The sequence below is a fragment of the Lithobates pipiens genome, unplaced genomic scaffold (assembly GCF_037356315.1).
Source record: "Lithobates pipiens isolate NorthernLeopardFrog02 unplaced genomic scaffold, aLitPip1_a1.2 Scaffold_8, whole genome shotgun sequence".
Taxonomy (NCBI): domain Eukaryota; kingdom Metazoa; phylum Chordata; class Amphibia; order Anura; family Ranidae; genus Lithobates; species Lithobates pipiens.
In genome coordinates this window covers 183,436,900-183,455,267 of record NW_027507903.1, presented here as the reverse complement: position 1 = coordinate 183,455,267, position 18,368 = coordinate 183,436,900, and the positions used below count along the sequence as shown (strand labels likewise).

At 41.6% G+C, this 18,368-nt stretch overlaps 1 protein-coding gene across 5 annotated transcripts in view; it reads left to right on the top strand.

The window, feature by feature from the left end:
- CELSR1 (cadherin EGF LAG seven-pass G-type receptor 1) overlaps positions 1-18,368 on the top strand; it is a 237,398-nt gene that overhangs the window by 114,045 nt on the left and 104,985 nt on the right. For all 5 annotated transcript variants that reach the window (XM_077470937.1, XM_077470936.1, XM_077470935.1 and 2 more), the window contains exon 5: positions 13,965-14,053. In XM_077470937.1, the coding sequence (XP_077327063.1) occupies positions 13,965-14,053 (89 nt within the window). The remainder of the gene's footprint in view (positions 1-13,964; positions 14,054-18,368) is intronic.

The window sequence follows — 18,368 nt, the reverse complement described above, 5'->3', positions numbered from 1 at the left end:
GAATGTTATAATTAGAGAGCGTTTCTCACACGCGGTGCTGCATACATGCCGCTTTTGCAAGTCTTGGCAAACCTGAATTATATATATCTATATATTCTTAGCGTACTTTCTGTCGCATTACAGACTATAGCGCTCTACAAGTCTTCTTGATATACCATTTCTTTGTCAATTAGTCGGGATTATCTGAGCTTTCTTTAACCTCTCTATAAAGGTGCTGCCATATTGTATTGTGAGTGTCTTGCATCATAATTTATGGGTGGGTTAACATGTAGAAGCTTGTGTCTGGTTGTGTCTGGTTTTGCAAGACCCTAGGGATAATATGACACATCTATCTATTGCTGGTTGTAAATTAATTTTTTGGCATTTCAAGTCTAAGCCAGGACTCCCATTGCTTTATTGGAATTAGTTAGAAGCTTGTTACCATAAAGGGTGTGTGAGAATCAGGCTGGATACATTGTTACAGGATTCCATAGCTGACACAAGTCGCTTGTTCACATGTTTGGATGCTAATGTGGAGGCGTAGAACTTGAAAGGGCCCAGCTCCAGAACTGTGAAGGTGGAATAACTGGGTGGGGCAAAGTCAACTGCTATTACTTACAAATTCAAATGAATCTGGAATACTTGGGAGAACCCACAAAAATAAACTCTGCTCCTTTTTTATTTTTATTTATTTATACCCCTTTTAATAATCTTTGTATCATCTACCCATCCTTCATCCATTTTTTTTTTTTTTTTTTTTTTAATGCATAGATGCTGAAGTATGGCTTCTATAAATGGAGAAGCTGAGTGGAAAGGGCAGGCATAGTTGGGCATTTTGATGAGTAACTGTCAGTCTCTCAGTTCTGTTAACCCCTTGTTCACCACAGGAGAGAGGTTTGAGGGGATTGTAGGAGGAAAAATTCAAGAAAACCTGGATCCAGCAGCACAAGTAACACATGAGATGAATAGTAAATTTGTGCTCAAAAGTTTACACACCCTGGCAGAAATCGTAACATTTTGACATGGATATTAAAAAAATGACTGATCATGTCAAAAAAACTGTCTTGTTTCAGGATAGTGATCATAGGAAGCCAGTTATTACCACATAGTTGTTTGACTCCTTTTAAAATTGTATAGATAACAGAAATCACCCAAAGTTTGCATCCCCAGGAATGTTTGGCCTTGGTACCGACCCAACACACAAGGTAACACACAGGTTAAACTGGCAATTTAAGGTTAATGTATCACATCTGTGTTTTAATTAGTGTCTGTGTATAAATGGTCAGGAAGTTTGTTAGCTCTCATGTGGATGCACTGAGCAGGCTGGATACTGGGCAGTGGGAAGCAGAATATAACTGTCTAAAGACCTGTGTAACAAGGTAACGGAACTTTATAAAAATGGTGAAGGATATAAAAAGATATTCAAAGCCGTGAATGTGCCAGTCAGTACTGTTCAATAACTTATTAAGAAATGGAAAATTCAGGGATCTCTTCATCCCAAGCCAGGGTCAGGTAGACCAAAAAAAGATTGCAGCCACAACTGCCAGAAGAATTGTTGGGCATACAAAGAAAACACCATAGGTAACCTCAGGAGAGATGCAGGCTGCTCTGTTAAAGCAGTGTGGTTGTTTTAACCACTTAAGGACCGCCGCATGTAAATATACGTCGGCAGAATGGCACGGACGGGCACAATCACGTACCCATACGTGCCTGCCTTCCAGCGGGTGGGGGGTCCAATCAGACCCCCTCCCGCTGGCTGTGGCGGTCCGTTTCGCTTCAGGAGCGATCCGGAATGAGGGGATGGCCTTTGGTTTCTGGCCTGATCCCTGCGATCGCTAACCGTTTTTTTTTGGTAGCGTTTTTTATTTAAACCCTGAAGGCGGTGCTTGGTTTTTGGGGTCCCGTACGTGGCTAGGCTCCCAAAAAGTCCCCCACATGTGGTATCCCTGTACTCAGGAGAAGCAGCAGAATGTATTTTGGGGTGTAATTTTACATATGCCCATAGCATGTGTGAGCAATATATCATTTAGTGACAACTTTGTGCCAAAAAAAAAAAAAGTTTGTAATATTTCCGCAACTTGTGGCAAAATATAAAATATTCCATGGACTCAACATGCCTCTCAGTAAATAGCTTGGGGTGTCTACTTTCCAAAATGGGGCCATTTGGGGGGGTTTTGTGCTATTTTGGCATTTTATGGCCTTAGAAACTGTGATAGGTAGTAAGGAGTGAAATCAAAAATTTGCCCCCTTAGAAATACTGAAGGCAGTGATTGGTTTTCGGGGTGCCGTACGCGGCTAGGCTCCCAAAAAGTCCCACACGTGGTATCCCCCGTACTCAGGAGAGGCAGCAGAATTTATTTTGGGGTGCAATTCCACTTATAACTATGGCATGTGTGAGCAATATATCATTTAGTGACAACTTTTTGTAAACTTTTTTTTTTTTTGTCATTATTCAATCACTTGGGACGAAAAGAAAAAATATTCGATGGGCTCAACATGCCCCTCAGCAATTTCCTTGGGATGTCTACTTTCCAAAATGGGGTCATTTGGGGGGGAGGGGGGGTTGTACTGCCCTGCCATTTTAGCACCTCAAGAAATGAAATGGGCAGTCATAAATTAAAAGCTGTGTAAATTCCAGAAAATGTACTCTAGTTTGTAGACGCTATAACTTTTGCGCAAACCAATAAATATACGCTTATTGACATTTTTTTTACTAAAGACATGTGGCTGAATACATTTTGGCCTAAATGTATGACTAAAATTGAGTTTATTCGATTTTTCTTATAACAAAAAGTAGAAAATATCTTTTTTTTTTTTTTTTTTTTTCAAAATTTTCAGTATTTTTCCCTTTTATATCGTAAAAAATAAAAATTGCAGAGGCAATCAAATACCATCAAAAGAAAGCTCTATTTGTGGGAAGAAAAGGACGCAAATTTCGTTTGGGTACAACATTGCATGACCAGGCAATTACCAGTTAAAGCAGTGCAGTGCGAAATTGTAAAAAGACCTCTGGTCCTTAGGCTGACAATTGGTCTGGGGCTTAAGTGGTTAAGTAGCACAATATGACAATTTTTGAGCTGCATGGTCAAGTTGGCAGAAAAAAGCCTTTACTGCACTAATACCACAAAAAAGCCTGGTTACAATATGCCCGACAACACCTTGACATGCCTCACGGCTTTTGGCACACTGTAATCTGGAGCGACAAAATAAAAATAGAGCTTTATGGTCACAACCGTAAGTGCTATGTTTGCAGAAGGGGGTGAACAAGGCCTATGGAGACAAAAATACCGTCCCCACTGTGAAGCATGGTGGTGACTCATTGAGGTTTTGTGGAAGTGTGAGCCCTAAAGGCATAGGAAATCTTGTGAAAATTCATGCAAAGATGAATAAAGCATGTTATCAGAAAATATTAGCAGACAATTTGCACGCTTCTGCATGAAATCTGAGAATGGGAAGAACTTGGATTTTCCGGCACCAGAATGATCCTAAGCACAAGGCCCAGTGGACCCTCCAGTGGTTACAGCAGAAAAGGTGAAGGTTGTGGAGTGGCCATCACAGTTCCCTGACTGTAACATCACCGAGCGACTCTGGGGAATTTTCAAACATGTAGGTTATGTAAGATGACCAAAGATTTTGCAGGAACTGGGGACATTTTGCCAAGACGAATGGGCAGTTATACCACCTGCAAGAATTTGGGGCCTCATAGACAACTATTACAAAAAACGGCACGCTGTTACTGATGATAAAGTGGGCGATGTACAGTATTAAGAACTAAGGGTATGCAGATGCTTGAACAGAGCCCATTTCATTATTTTACTTATTGCCAAGGTTTGTTTTATGATTTGGCCATTCTGTTATGATATACAGTTGAATATGAATTGCAGAAGAATTAAAAGAAATGGGTTTTTCCTGCTCACTCATGCTTTCTTTAAAACTAGTACAGTGCCTTGCAAAATTATTATCCTCCCGTGCATGTTTCGTGTTTTGCTGCCTCACAACCTGGAATTAACATGGATTGTTGTGTTATTTTTTTTATTTTTTTTTATAATTGTGAAGCAAACAACAAATAGGATAAAATAACAAAAAGTGTGCTTAACTATTCACCCCCCTCCTCCTTGCAAAACTGCTCCAGCTCCTTCAAGTTGGATGGTTTGCGCTTGTGAACAGCAATCTTTAAGTCTGACCACAGATTTTCTATTAGATTGAGGTCTGGGCTTTGACTAGGCCATTTCAACATATTTACATGTTTTCCCCTTAAACCACTCAAGTGTTGCTTTAGCAATGTGTTTAGGGTCATTGTCCTGCTGGAAGGTGAACCTCCATCCTAGCCTCACATCACACACAGAGTGGTGCAGGTTTTGCTCAAGAGTATCCCTATATTTAGCACCATCCATCTTTCCCTCAACTCTGACCAGTTTCCCAGTCCCGACTGCTGAAAAACCTCTCTACAGTATGATGCTGCCACCACCATGTTTCACTATGGGGATGGTGTTCTTTGGGTGATGTGTGTTGGGTTTGCGTCAGACATAGCGTTTTCTTTGATGGCCAAAAGTTCAATTTTAGTTTCATCAGACCAGAGCACCTTCCTTCATACATTTTGGGAGTCTCCCACATTACTTTTTCGCAAACTCAAAAAGTGCCATTTAGTTTTTTTGCTGAAAGTACTGGCTTTCTTCTGGCCACTCTGCCATAAAGCCCAACTATATGGAGCGTACGGCTTATTGTCATCCTATGCACAGATACTCCAGTCTCTGCTGTGGAACTCTGCAGCTCCTCCAGGGTTACCTTAGGTCTCTGTGCTGCCTCTCTGATTAATGCCCTTCTTGCCCAGTCCATGAGTTTTGGTGTGCGGCAGTCTCTTGGCAGGTTTGCTGTTGTGCCATGTTCTTTCCATTTGGTTATGATAGATTTGATGGTGCTCCTAGGGATCATCAAAGATTTGGATATTTTTTTATAACCTAACCCTGATTTGTACTTCTCAACAACATTGCCCCTTACTTGTTTAGAGAGTTCCTTGGTCTTTATGGCAGTGTTTAGTTAGTGATGCCTCTTGCTTAGGTGTTGCAGCCTCTGGGCATTTCAAAAAGGTGTGTATATGTAATGACAGATCATGTGACGCTCAGATTGCACACAGGTGGACATCATTTCACGAATTATGTGACTTCTGAAGGTAATTGGTTGCACCAGAGCTTTTTATGGGCTTCATAACAAAGGGGTGAATACATATTGTGACAGTACAGTTCCCTGTTCTAGTAATTGTCGCACAGGGTTCTCAAATAGGCAGGTTGAGGGTCTCCAGGAGTATTTAATGTGGAGGAATCTGTTTTATCAGTTTCCTCCAAAGTTTGTAAAATCCACTTAGGGACCTGGAGCCCGGAGATTCCATAGCGTTATGGGTGGGATGGAATCTCCAATCCTGGGATCGGGTTTTTGGAACAGCCAGGAGTCTGGCTGTTTGATTAAGCAGGTGGGTCCTGGGCTTATAGCAAAGTTGGGATTAGGGTTCTGGGCTCCACCCAGACAGACAGGAGGTCTCCAGGAGTCCAGAGAGTGCAGGTGTGCACTAGAGAAAGCCAGAGACCCAAGTCTGAGGATCAGAGCAGTGAGGGGCTGCTTTCTAGAGACACTGTGTGTGTGTTAAAGCTGTGAGCATCTGAGACAAATGAGAGCCTGAAGTGGAAGGCCTAAGCAGCAAGGAAGCTGAATAGAGGTACAGTAGTTGTACGGGAACCCTGTTATATGGCCAAGAGGGCTGAATTGTAAAGCCTAGGTGGCAGTGCTGCTGAAGAGAACCAGGTGGCTTGGCATTTTTCATGTATGGTTTCTAGCAGAAGAACCCCTGTGTGGGCAACCAAGTGCATGTATGAACTTTATGTTGTTCCTTTTTATTAAAAGTGGGCTACCATGCCCTTAAACAAAAGTTCCTGTTCGCGGTGAACTTACTGAAAAGGCATCTGCCACTGAGTTAAGCATTCCCCATTGTCACAATACGCACATGCCAATTATCAGTTTATTTCTGAAAAATTGTTTTATGTATATATTTTTCTAATTTTACTTAACCAACTTAGACTATTGTGTTCTTATCCATCACATATACTCCAGATAAAAAAAAAACATTGAACTAAAGGCTGTAATGTAACAAAATAGGTACAATACTGTATACTACCAATTCTCCAAGGGGATGCAAACTTTGAGCACAACTGTAAGTAGTGTCCCTTGTCCTGAATTACTTATTTTTTATTTCTAACTAAACTTAGGTGTCCGTTTTATGAAACGGAGAAAAGCTGGGATCCTCAGTATCACGGCTGATCTCTGGTGTGTACTGGTTTATGTAGCTGAGATGGGGAGCAAAAAACGTGTTCTCAGTTTCTCATCACAGCATACAACCGTTCTGTCTAACAGCCAGTTTATGAAAGTGACATCTGAAGATCTCACAGCCGTTACATTGAAATATCTTCCTCCCAGATTCTCCACCTCTGAGCTGGTACATTTAGAGAGAGACTTCTTTCTTCCTATATATCAGCACCAGTGGGTTAAAAATTAATATAAATAAATATATCTCTATATAAGTTATCTACCATGTTTCTATACATGCAAATTACATGTATCTTTGGTTTCACTTTTTAAACTGGACGGCACTGTAATCTCATGAGATTACAGGCAGTCCACCCCCTTCTATACAGATCTCAGCTAATTTTAGAGGAACAACTTCTTCTCCTTTGTTCTCCCTCTGAGAACTAAAGTTTTTGGCTTCATAAACGGGCTACAGTGGAGATAATTTTTTCGCTTAGAACCGCTGAGAACTGAATCAAGAAAAAAACTTTAGTTTAATGTACATTTTTGACTTTAAAGCGGAGTTCCGCCTGCCACTTTAAAAATTAAATGTAAGCAGTTACACATACTGTAGCTGCTGACTTTTAACGTTAGGACACTTGCCTGTCCTGGAGCCCAGCGATTTCTGCACCGCAGCCGACGTTTACATTGGCTGGTTGGGTGCTGCCACCACCATTGCTCGTAAGGAAACCAGTCAGTGTAGCCTTTCAGCTTCACGGCCAGGTCCCTACTGTGCATGTGCGAAGCGTGCTGTGCCCTCGCAGGCCTTGGAGAAGGGGAGGAGGAGTGGGGCCAAGCTCCTGATGTACTTCGCCGTGGCCCGGTCTCCCAGAAATGGGGACAGGGTACCTGTAAAAAGAACGGGTACCCACTCCCCCCTCCCTACCAAATGGTGCCAAATGTGCCATCGGAGGGGGGGAGGAATCGGATAAGAGGAAGTTACCGATTTGTATTTGTAAAGTTTGAAACAAAAATGTTTCTTCTTCTGTCTTGTCTGGCTGTATATCTGTTTCAATTACTTATACACTAGCCAGAATACAGTAAAAATTACCCAAAAGTAAACATGACTGAACAATTCAATGTGGGCATATGATGAAAGTACTACGTAGAGGTTACTAATGTTCAGTGAGAAACACTTGTCAGAATGATCAATAGATCCAGAGGTATAGGCAGTAGAAATTGTATGTAAATCCCTACTTTTCCTGCTAAGTGCCTACCAACATTCCCATAATGGGATCAGTAGGGATCCTCTGCAGTCATAGGGTGGGGTAATCTTGACTTTTTCATATTAAGCCAGCATTTACATATAAACTTATCTGAATCGAATGCTTGTTTAAGACAGTTTGTTTTGATGTGTAACCTCCACTTATGAATATTTTATTCTGCGCTTCTTGTCCAAGATTGTGAAAGGTCAACTTCAATATTGGGAAGAAGCATAGCTTTTGGCTGCAGATGTGAATTGATGTAATTTAGAATAATGATATGGTAGATCAAATAACATGTGGTGCTCCATAATGTTCTATTAGTATCTTCCTCGATTTAGGAGCCAGTGCTTTCTGCATTCTGACTCTCCCAAGCTATTTAAAAGCTGTACTCCAGACACAAAATGTTCAATTTAATGTATTCCTCAGTAACCACAGAGGATATAACCCTTCTGTGGCTATAGAGGCTAACACTACAGACCTTTGCAAACCTGGACATACCCTGTAAATGTGGTAGTGACATCATCGGTGTGCTACCCACATCCTGTGCAGAGGAGCCCAGCAAACTTGCATGCTATAGGCTGCCTATAGAGAACTACAGGAGGGGCGGATACAAACCAGAAACAGGACTCTTCTGCACAGTCTCACACTGGATGAACACTCCTTGGAGGAATACACAAAGCACACCAAGATTTATTTAAGAACTCACATGTCTCTTAGATTTAGACAAGATTTGTTCATCTATCCCAGAGATTAGCTTTCATTTATGTCAGTGGACACGCTATTATTAGTTCCAGGCTGTAAGAATTTATAGTGGTCTATATTTTACATTTCTCATCCCTTTAATAAATATGTTGAACATTTTGTTGATCACTGTTAGTCTTCACTTTATAAATACGATGATGGATGTGTAGAGCACTAACTAGATTACAAGCTTAGACCATGAAAAGCTCAGAGCCCTTGTTGAAGCCCAGGGTTCTGTATGTTCACACTCACAAATCTCGTCACTAAACAAGTGTTTGTTTGATACAGCTTGTGACATTCCATCTTTTTGTGAGCTGGAAGGAAAAAACCGAGCCAGGATGACCTGACCCGAGTTATCAGACTTCAGTTTACATAGTATATGGTGTATAGTAAGAGGGAGCTTGTTATCTCAGTGTATAAATGTGTCTCAACATCAGGTGTGTATTATATAAAACCCAAGTGAGAGGCTGGCTAAATGTGTTTGACTTTCAGAAAGCCTTGCCTTTATTTACCCGTATTTCTAAGGTTCAGTTAATGTTTGTTTTGCAGTAGTTATTCACCTGCAGAACATACTGTTATACTATTTGATTTGGACAATCTCTCTTCAGCGCATTCAGTTGCGTGCAGAAGGAAACTTTCTTTTATTTTTAATGTACCTCTTTTCACACACACGCACACACATTATATATATAATATTGTAGGTGTGTGCATATAAAAGAGAGCGGCGCTCATGGGTCTTAAGATGCAAACGCACAGTAAAGATTTTATTTTGAGGTTTGGACAAGGCACAAGTTCGTCTTCCTCAGGACAAGCTTGTGCCTCATTGAAACGTCAAACTAAAATCTTCACTGTGTGCTCACTTCTCAAGACTCATCAGTGCCGCCCTCTTTTGGACTATATGTACTACAGACTTTGTGCACATGGGCCCATCTTATGTGTGTGCCACTGGATTATATATATATATATATATATATATATATATATATATATATATATATATATATATATATATATATATATATATATAATATATAATATATATAATATAAATAAAAGTGACAGCAGAAAAAGACTGAGTAGTCATTGAGTCTACCCCGTTTTTTTTTTTTGTTTTTTTTCCCCCCTTAACTTCATTGTCTGACTATAGATCTATGCTTATCCCAAGCATGTTTGAAGCCATTTACTGTTGACTGTCTTACTACCTCTTCTGATAGTTTATTTCAAGCATTAACTACCCTTAGAGTAAAATAATACTTTCTAAGATTAGTTTTGAGCTTTACTCTAGTTATCCGCCAAAGCTTTCACCGTGTGTGTGTGTGTGTGTGTGTGTGTGTGTGTGTGTGTGTGTGTGTGTGTGTGTATACATATATACATACACACCGCAGGCAGTCCATTGCATTTTTTTTTTCTGCATTAAAAATGCATTGATGGGTTATATGATTTCCAGTAGCATCAGAGGTCAGTTCCAGCATGTTCCAGTTCAAAAAACAAAAGTAGAACATGTTGCATTTTTCCTGCACTGAACTGTACTGGAATGCGGTAAATCGCATGGGAACACATATCCTTATTTAAGGTGAAGAAAAAACATTTTTATAATGCACATGCAGAAATGCATCCAGAATGCCTCCCTTTTCTATGGTGTGAACCGGCCCTGAAACTGCAGATTCAAAATCTGGTGCAGCTGTGCATTGTAACCAATCCTCTTCTAACTTCAGCTTGTTCGATTAAGTTTTGACAAAAAAAAAGGAAGTTGATTGGTTTCTATGCAGAGCTGCTCCAGATTTTGCACTCTTCAGTTTTAGTAAATCAACCCCACTGTGTTGACTATGTCATTTAAAATTATTGGGCTATAACACACCCCCAACACATGTGGCAGCGCACTTCAATGCACATGTCCTAAAGAGCTTTGCCTGGTGTGCAGGGCCGAACTGGGAAAAAAAAAACAAGCCTGGAAATAATTTCATACCTGCCCAACAGTAGAACATCATTATTTTCTTGTTCATAAAAGGGAAAACTGTATTTTAAAGCACATTTGAAGAGTGTATTATACTCACCAGTGCCCATCAGTGCAGCCTCGCCAGTGGCCATCAATGCAGCCTGATCAGTGCCCATTAGCACAGCCTTACCAGTGCATGGGGAGAGAGGAGAGCCACCAGATTACACAGCAGGGATCTCCCGCTTACTCGGTCACTGTCATACCAAGTTCCACCTCATGGACCGGCTCCTATGATGGATGTCACATGTCCCAGCATTGGACCAGTGTTACGTCAATCATAGGAGCTGGTCTAGGAGGCAGGACTTGGTATGACAGCAGCTGCCAGGTAAATGGGAGATCCTTGCTCTGTGTAATCCGGTGGTGCTCGCCCCCCTTTCCCCTCAGCAGCAGCTCAATGGATCCAGCGACAGGACCCATGGTAGGGTCAGCCCTGGGCGCCCCCCCTCTGCCTCAGCTTGCGCACCTGGGTTTGTGCAGCCTGGATCGGCCCTGCAGAGCGATCCCTGGGCAGGTGGCCTACCAGAAAATTTCCTGCTATCCCGGTAGGCCAGTCTGGCCCTGCTGGTGTGGACACTGTACACTCCTACATATAATTGCTCTCCAGAGCTCTATTTAGGATAGATTTTGTGTACAAGTGGGTGGATGGTTTAGGATGGCGGTTACAATTGGTAGGAGTCAAATGCCAGGATCGCCCTCTGATCGCCTGATCAAATCTCTCTAAAGAAACCAAACTGCACACAGTACCGTTTTGCATTCCATGGGCATAATGCTTATTTGTTGGTACCATCACTGGATCTGAAGTTGCAGATGCTGGTGATGTTGTTATGTATATGAGTGACATGAGCAAGAGATGAGTGGCAATATGTTGCTATTACCCATGTCAACGTGCATTGGCGAAACAATACTAAAAGAAAAAGATTGTCTTGTGTGTGTGGCAACTGATGAGTGTTTAAGTGGTTAGTTTAGGTTCAAATTTGTATTCAATAATGGTTTACATGCATTTAAAGTTTATGTGATATACATATTTATTCATACAAATTCTCTCTAGCCCCATCATCGTCTTCTCCTATGCTCACCTCCAGAACCTTTTCCATCATCTGGAACCCCCCCCCCCCCCCCCCCAATCTAACTGCCCGTCTTTTACTCTGTCTGCCTTTAGTCAATCTCTGAAAACTCCTCTCTTTAGGCAAGCCTATCCTGCCTCTACTTAAAAACTGTGCTTTTACTTTGTCCATCAGCTCTTCCCTCTTAACACTCTTGTATTATTATTAAGGATTTATATAACTTCAACAGTTTGCTCAGCTCTTTACAATATAAAGGGGCATGGTACAATAACCTACCAGCATGTACTATATCCACTTCCCTACCGGTGCACGACGATGTACATCGGCAGAATGGCACGGACAGGCATAAGGGTGTACAGGTACATCCCTTTAAGAATGCTGCCATGCCATCGCGTGCGCGCCAGTCGGGACCCCCCTGAGTTCGGTCACGGGTCCCACAGACTCTATCGCCGCAGGGATACCCGCGATCGTCTCACGGGGAGGCTGAATGGGGAGATGCAGAAGTTAACAGCATCTCCCCGTTCTGCCTAGCAACAAGTGACCCCGATCTCTGCTGCCTGTGATTGGAGCAGAGATCAGTGTTCACGAACACAGCCACGCCCCCCACAGTTAGTAACACGCCCCTAGGACACACTTAACCCCTACATTGCCACCCCTGGTTAACCCCTTCACTGCCAGTGTCATTTACACAGGAATCAATTGCAGTATAAATGACAATGGTCTCAAAAATGTCCGATGTGTCCGCCATAATGTCGCAGTCACAAAAATCGCTGATCGCCGGCATTTCTAGTAAGAAAAAGAAAAAAAATGCCATAAAACTATCCCCCATTTTGTAAACGCTATAAATTTTGCGCAAACGAATCATTTGCTTTTTTTTTTTTTAACCAAACATATGTAGAAGAATAGGTATCAGCCTAAACTGAGGAAAAACTTTTATATATACCGTATATACTCGAGTATAGGCCGACCCGAATATAAGCCGAGGCCCCCAATTTACCCCCAAAAAACTGGAAAACTTATTGACTCGTGTATAAGCCGAGGGTGAGACATGGCTGTCCATCCCTGTGTGTCCGTCCATCCCTGTGTGTGTGTCCGTCCATCCATCCCTGTGTGTGTGTGTCCATCCATCCATCCATCCCTGTGTGTGTATCCATCCATCCATCCATCCCTGTGTGTGTGTGTGTGTGTGTGTGTGTGTATCCATCCATCCATCCCTGTGTGTGTGTGTGTGTGTGTGTGTGTGTATCCATCCATCCATCCATCGATCCCTGTGTGTGTGTGTGTGTGTGTGTGTGTGTCCATCCATCCATCCATCCCTGTGTGTGTGTCCGTGCAGCCTTGTGTGTGTGTGTCCAGCCTACCTGTGTCCCGAGCCTCCGTCCCGAGCCGCCGTCGTCCCGAGCCTCCTCCGTCCCGAGCCTCCTCCGTCCCGTGCCTCCTCCGTCCCGTGCCTCCTCCGTCCCGTGCCTCCTCCGTCCCGTGCCTCCTCCGTCCCGTGCCTCCTCTGTCCCGTGTCGTGCCGATGGATCGCCGCTCCAGGATCGCCGCTCTTCTCGGCGGCCATTCTACAATTCAAAAGCCGCGCCTCCGCCTCCGCCTGTGATAGGCGGAACACTCAATTTCCCAGCAGCCTGTGTTCCGCCTATCACGGACATCGTCTCATCCTCGTCCGTAGTACGAGGATGAGCGGATGTCCGTGATAGGCGGAACACTGACTGCTGGGAAATTCAGTGTTCCGCCTATCACAGGCGGAGGCGGAGAAGGAGGCGCGGCTTTTGAATTTTAATGTCCGCCGTCTGTCTGCTCGATACGCTGATCGAGCAGTCAGACAGCGGTGACTCGAGTATAAGCCGAGGGGGCACTTTCAGCCTCAAAAAAGAGGCTGAAAATCTCCGCTTATACTCGAGTATATACGGTATATAATATATATATATATATATATATATATATATATATATATATATATATATATAAAAATATTTGGGGGATATTTATTATAGCAAAAAGTAAGAAATAATTGTTTTTTTTGTTTTGTTTTTCAAAATTGACGCTTTTTTTGTTTATAGCGCAAAAAATAAAAACCGCAGAGGTGATCAAATACTACCAAAAGAAGGCTCTATTTGTGGGAAAAAAAAGACGTAAATTTTGTTTGGGAGCCACGTTGCACGACGGCGCAATTGTCAGTTCAACCGACAGTGCCGAAATGCAAAAAGTGCTCTGGTCTTAAGCCAGCAAAATGGTCTGGTCTGAAACTGGATATATAAATCCTGCATTATAATAATAGCAGTAATAATATTTAATAATAATATATTCCTTTAGTGGTGGCCAGAATCAATTTGTTAAAAGATGGAAACAAATACAAAGTCAGCTATAGTGCTGTAAACTGCATTTATCTTTATAAAGAGCAGTCTATCATACTGCCATTTTTGTGCTGCAAGGACAAATACAAATGTATGTCTCATAGCTGTGTTGTTTGAACTCGCTGGGATTGATTCACTAAAGTGTTAGGAAACCATCTTAATGTGCAGTGAAGACATTACCAAAGCCTTACCAAGCATTGTGATGACTAACTCATTATCCTTTTATTTACCGTATATAGCGCCAGCATATTGTACAAAGCTAATGTAAATGTTGCTATGTTTACAGGGGAAAGCACTACAAGGGTCAGCCCCTACATTGAAGGAGGTGTAAGTGATGGACAATGGCATTCCGTACAAGTGCAGTACTACAATAAGGTAGGAATACCCCCAACATAAGAGAACAGTATGTGTGAAAAGCAAAGTATGATCCAAAGTTGGAGTTTTTTTTCCCCCAAGTGTGCTAAGAAAACGTTCTAATATTACCTACTTTATAACAAATGACAGCTAAACTGCTATAAAATGTCAGTGTATGAAAAAAAAATGTGGATTGTTATCTAAATAGGCTTTATTTAAAGGGGCCATCATTCAATCACAAAAGTGTAAAGACATGGAGAATAGGAAAGTATTGGTGCTGAATCTGGCCATAGATGGAGCAACAAAAGTTGCTTGATTGTCTTTGGTCAAACAAGACTATCCTTGATCAACATTTGCTAAATGGGCTTGTTGGGGTGATTTTTGTTTGATCAACACCTGTAGCTGCTGATAGTGTATTCTGACAGCAAAGAGTCCTTACTGTCAGAATACAATGTATCAGGGGGCCGTGAAGGATTTCCCTGTCCACCTTGATTGTGTGGATGGAGGACTTTTAATTTTTTTTTTTTTTTATCAGCTCACTTGCTGGAAAAAAAAAAAAAAAAAAAAAAAAAGATCCACCTATGGCCAGCCTTAGGCAGGCCATACATCATACATTAAGCAATGTTCTTGCATTGAAATATTTTATTGGGGGAATCCCTGCCGTTGTGCTATTGTATTCTGACAGCAGGAGGTTTCCCCACCATCAGAATACAATGAATGCTACTGCCGGCTATAACTGACAGGCTGGTTGTATTGAAGTCGATTGTTAGATTGACTTCAGGATATCCAGCCTGCCCATATATGGCTTGATGTTCAACCAGTTCCCGCTGATTTCAATCTGTCTATGGCCAGCTTAAGTAAGTCATAATACCATTACTGACTCTGCCTTCTACTATTTGAAGAATACATTTGCCTGAGTTTAAGTGCCTTTCATCGTTGGACAGTCGGCCTTGTTTTCAGTTTACCTAATCTTCACAGATTTATATTAATGCATTCACTGTTTTAATGGCAATTGTTTGAGTTTGACATCCAAATGGCTTCAACAATTGTTCTAGCTCAGTGATACAGATTTTTTTTTTTGTAGGGATTTTTTATTTAAGGTTGAGCAAAGAAAAGTCCCTCATAGAACAAATCAGATTGCAGCTGTCATTTTTCAGGGCAGAAAAGGAAGTGAAAAAATGACAGTCATGTTCATTAGTTTGAGTTTTATAAATAATCCTCAGTCTTTGCTATTCAACATTTTCTGCAGTATCTGAAATGTCTTTGAAGTATCGTTCTAAAATACACACTTCTTATGTAGGCTCTATCCAGTTCTTTTCGATTTTCGTACTGTGGCTATTTTATTTGAAATTCTAGTATCCTGGAAATAATGTATAAATGAGGTGTACTTGGATTATAGGCTACGCATTGTTTATTGTCTGAGCTAGCCCTGGGAGGGAATGTTTCACTGGCCGGTAAACTCATCTGTAACAGATCTGTGATGTCAAAGATTTTTACATGTAAACGCTCCTTTTAAAATGATTGGGGAGGGAACTCAAATCTTTCTCTCACCTATAGGCAACAAGAAATGTCTAGAAAATATGTCTTTTTGACACGTACCGAGTGAGGTCGATGGTGGCTGTGCATTTGATTTCAAACTAAACAATGAGCTGAAAGTTAGGACTGGGATGATACGGGAAAGGTGAACAAAAGGTGTGCCGGGGCACATAAATAGGCTGCTCACGTTTCACCGCTGTATTAACTAGACATTTGCTGTGTATAAAGTTACTCCTGTACATATGGAAAGGGGCCGCTAATGCTTCGAGAATGTTCAGTCGCTGGTGTTTAATTGACCTTTTTTTTTTTGTTTTCATTCTCAGGTCAGTGGGCAGCAGTCCCTAGTGAGTTGAGTTCATCCCCTAGTTACAGGTCTTTGTACTGTGACTTTGAGCTAGTCTACTGTGCCCTTTGAAAATGAGCTTTACCTAATTATGCTGAATATTTCTAATTAGTTGGAGCAAAAGTGACTTTCACTGGTGGGCTCTGGGGCTGTGACATTTCTGTCTGCTCAGGGAAAAGCCTTCTTTAGGGGACTATAATATTTATGATGTGATCTGAAAGTATATCAAAGGGCCTTTTACATATTCCTTTATTTTAAGGATGAGTGTACAGGTCATTTGTTAAAAGGTTTATACCCAAAACACACGTTACATACATTGTTTGGGTGTTAAAGTGGTTCTGCACCTAAAAAAAAAATATTAAAAGCCAGCAGCTACTAATATTGCAGCTGCTGACTTTTAATAAAATCACACTTACCTGTCCCAGGGTCCAGCGATGTCGGCGGCAGATGATGATCGATCGCTCGTCTCGCTGCTGTCCCCGCCGCCATCCTCTGTCAGGGAATCGGGAAGTGAAACATTGCGGCTTCACTGCCCGGTTCCCTACTGCGCATGTGTGAGTCGCGATGTGCGTCTCTTCTGGTCCCCCGCTGTGTCCTGGGAACTGTGTGTTTCCCAGAACACAACGGGGGGTGTCTGCGGCGGTCTGCCCGGAAGTGGGTTACAGATACCTGGATTATCCAGGTAACTGCACCCCCCCCCCCCCTGAAAGGTGCCGATTGTGGAACCGGAGGGGGGGAGGGATCAGATTAGCGGAACTTCCCCTTAAGGGCCGGTTCACACAGGGGGCGATGCAAGGCGACACGACTTGCCGCGACCTGACAAGTCGCCCCCGTTCTGTACAATGGAACCGTTCTGAGAGGAGCGACTCGAGTCGCTCCGACTCAGAAAAAAGGTTCCTGTACTACTTTTGGGCGACCTCGGGGCGACTTGCATTGACTTCTATACAGAAGTCATTTGCAAGTCGCCGCTGAGGTCGCGGCAGGTCGCGGCGAGGCAAGTCGGTGTCGCCTCGCATCGCCCCCTGTGTGATCCGGCCCTTAGGGTGAAGAACCGCTTTAAATCTCAATTTGAGGTTTTGTGCTTTTTTTGCTTTTTAATGATTGTTATGGATTCATGTTGTACAAAGTGTGTACACATCTTACCAAATTTTGTCCAATAGATTAATTTTATTTTTTATGCTTACACTTTATAAACATTTTTTTTTTAAATGGGAGCTTCTGCATATGACTATTAACTATTGAAGGTCCAAATGCAACCATGACCCATGAAAGCTTATTAGAGAAGGGACCCCTGGGTCTTCTAGCCTCTTCATCTACACCTGCAATAAGACCATAGTGATTTGTCATCTGAGCTTAGTAATGTGCAGCTATCTCCTCCAAAATCTCTTTTCCACAAATGCAGATAGGATTTCCTTAAACAGTTCATTCTGATTGGAGGAGCTTATGGCAAAATACTTTAATCCTTTATTTTGCTGTGTGTAGCTATTTACTATATCTTTGAAATGTCCTGTGAATGTATGTAATGCTGACTATATAACGGTACTTGCTAGATATAATATGTTTCCAGGAATGCGAAGAAATTCTGTTTGTGAATAAACTGCTCCACTGTATCATACTTTGCACCATATAAAATTCTTGTTAAAATGTTTTTTAATGAAATATTCAATGTTTGCATCACTACTTTTAATACATTTGATGCAAATTTTCTATTCTACTCCACTTCTATTAAGTTTTTAGTACATTTGAAATGCATTTTATTGACCTTTTGTTATGATAATCCTTTAGCAATAGCAGATAAGTTACAGCACAAGGCTTTTTTCAAAGGACAGAATCCTTTTAGACACAGTAGGTGTCTCATTGAGGTCACTGATTGGTGTTCAGGGGGTTCTGCTCCACAAACTTTCTTTCATAAGGGAAATTTCAATGACATTTTCTTTGATTTTAAACTTCTAGTTTATATCAAAGACTAACTGTGATCTAAGGACTTGTATGGCAAGTTATCTGTGTTTTGCCATTTAATAAATTAGTAGTTTGTGCAAAAATCAGATATATGACAAAGTGGACAATAAAGGGACCAGTTGCAAGCAATTCATTGACCTGAATCCAAAGAGTCAGCACATGTTTAATTCACTTTACTACTCCAGTGCCCACTGAGCTATTGTGTGCATCAGAAATATGCACTACAAAGGGGACCTGTGCAGGCTTTCTTGGGGTAACTTCCTGAGATCATTAATGATGGTGCATTAGCTCATTCCATCTATATAAATGCAAATAGCACAGGGGATATAAGCTTTTTTTTTTTTTTTTTTTTTTTTTTTTTTCTCTGTAGAAACACATCAAAGGTATTAATTTTTCACTGTTGCAAACTGGGAAGGCAAATCTAATGTTAGAGGTGTTCTTTTGAAGTAAGAGTATAACAAAGTTCATACATATAAAAACACGTTTACTCTTTATTGC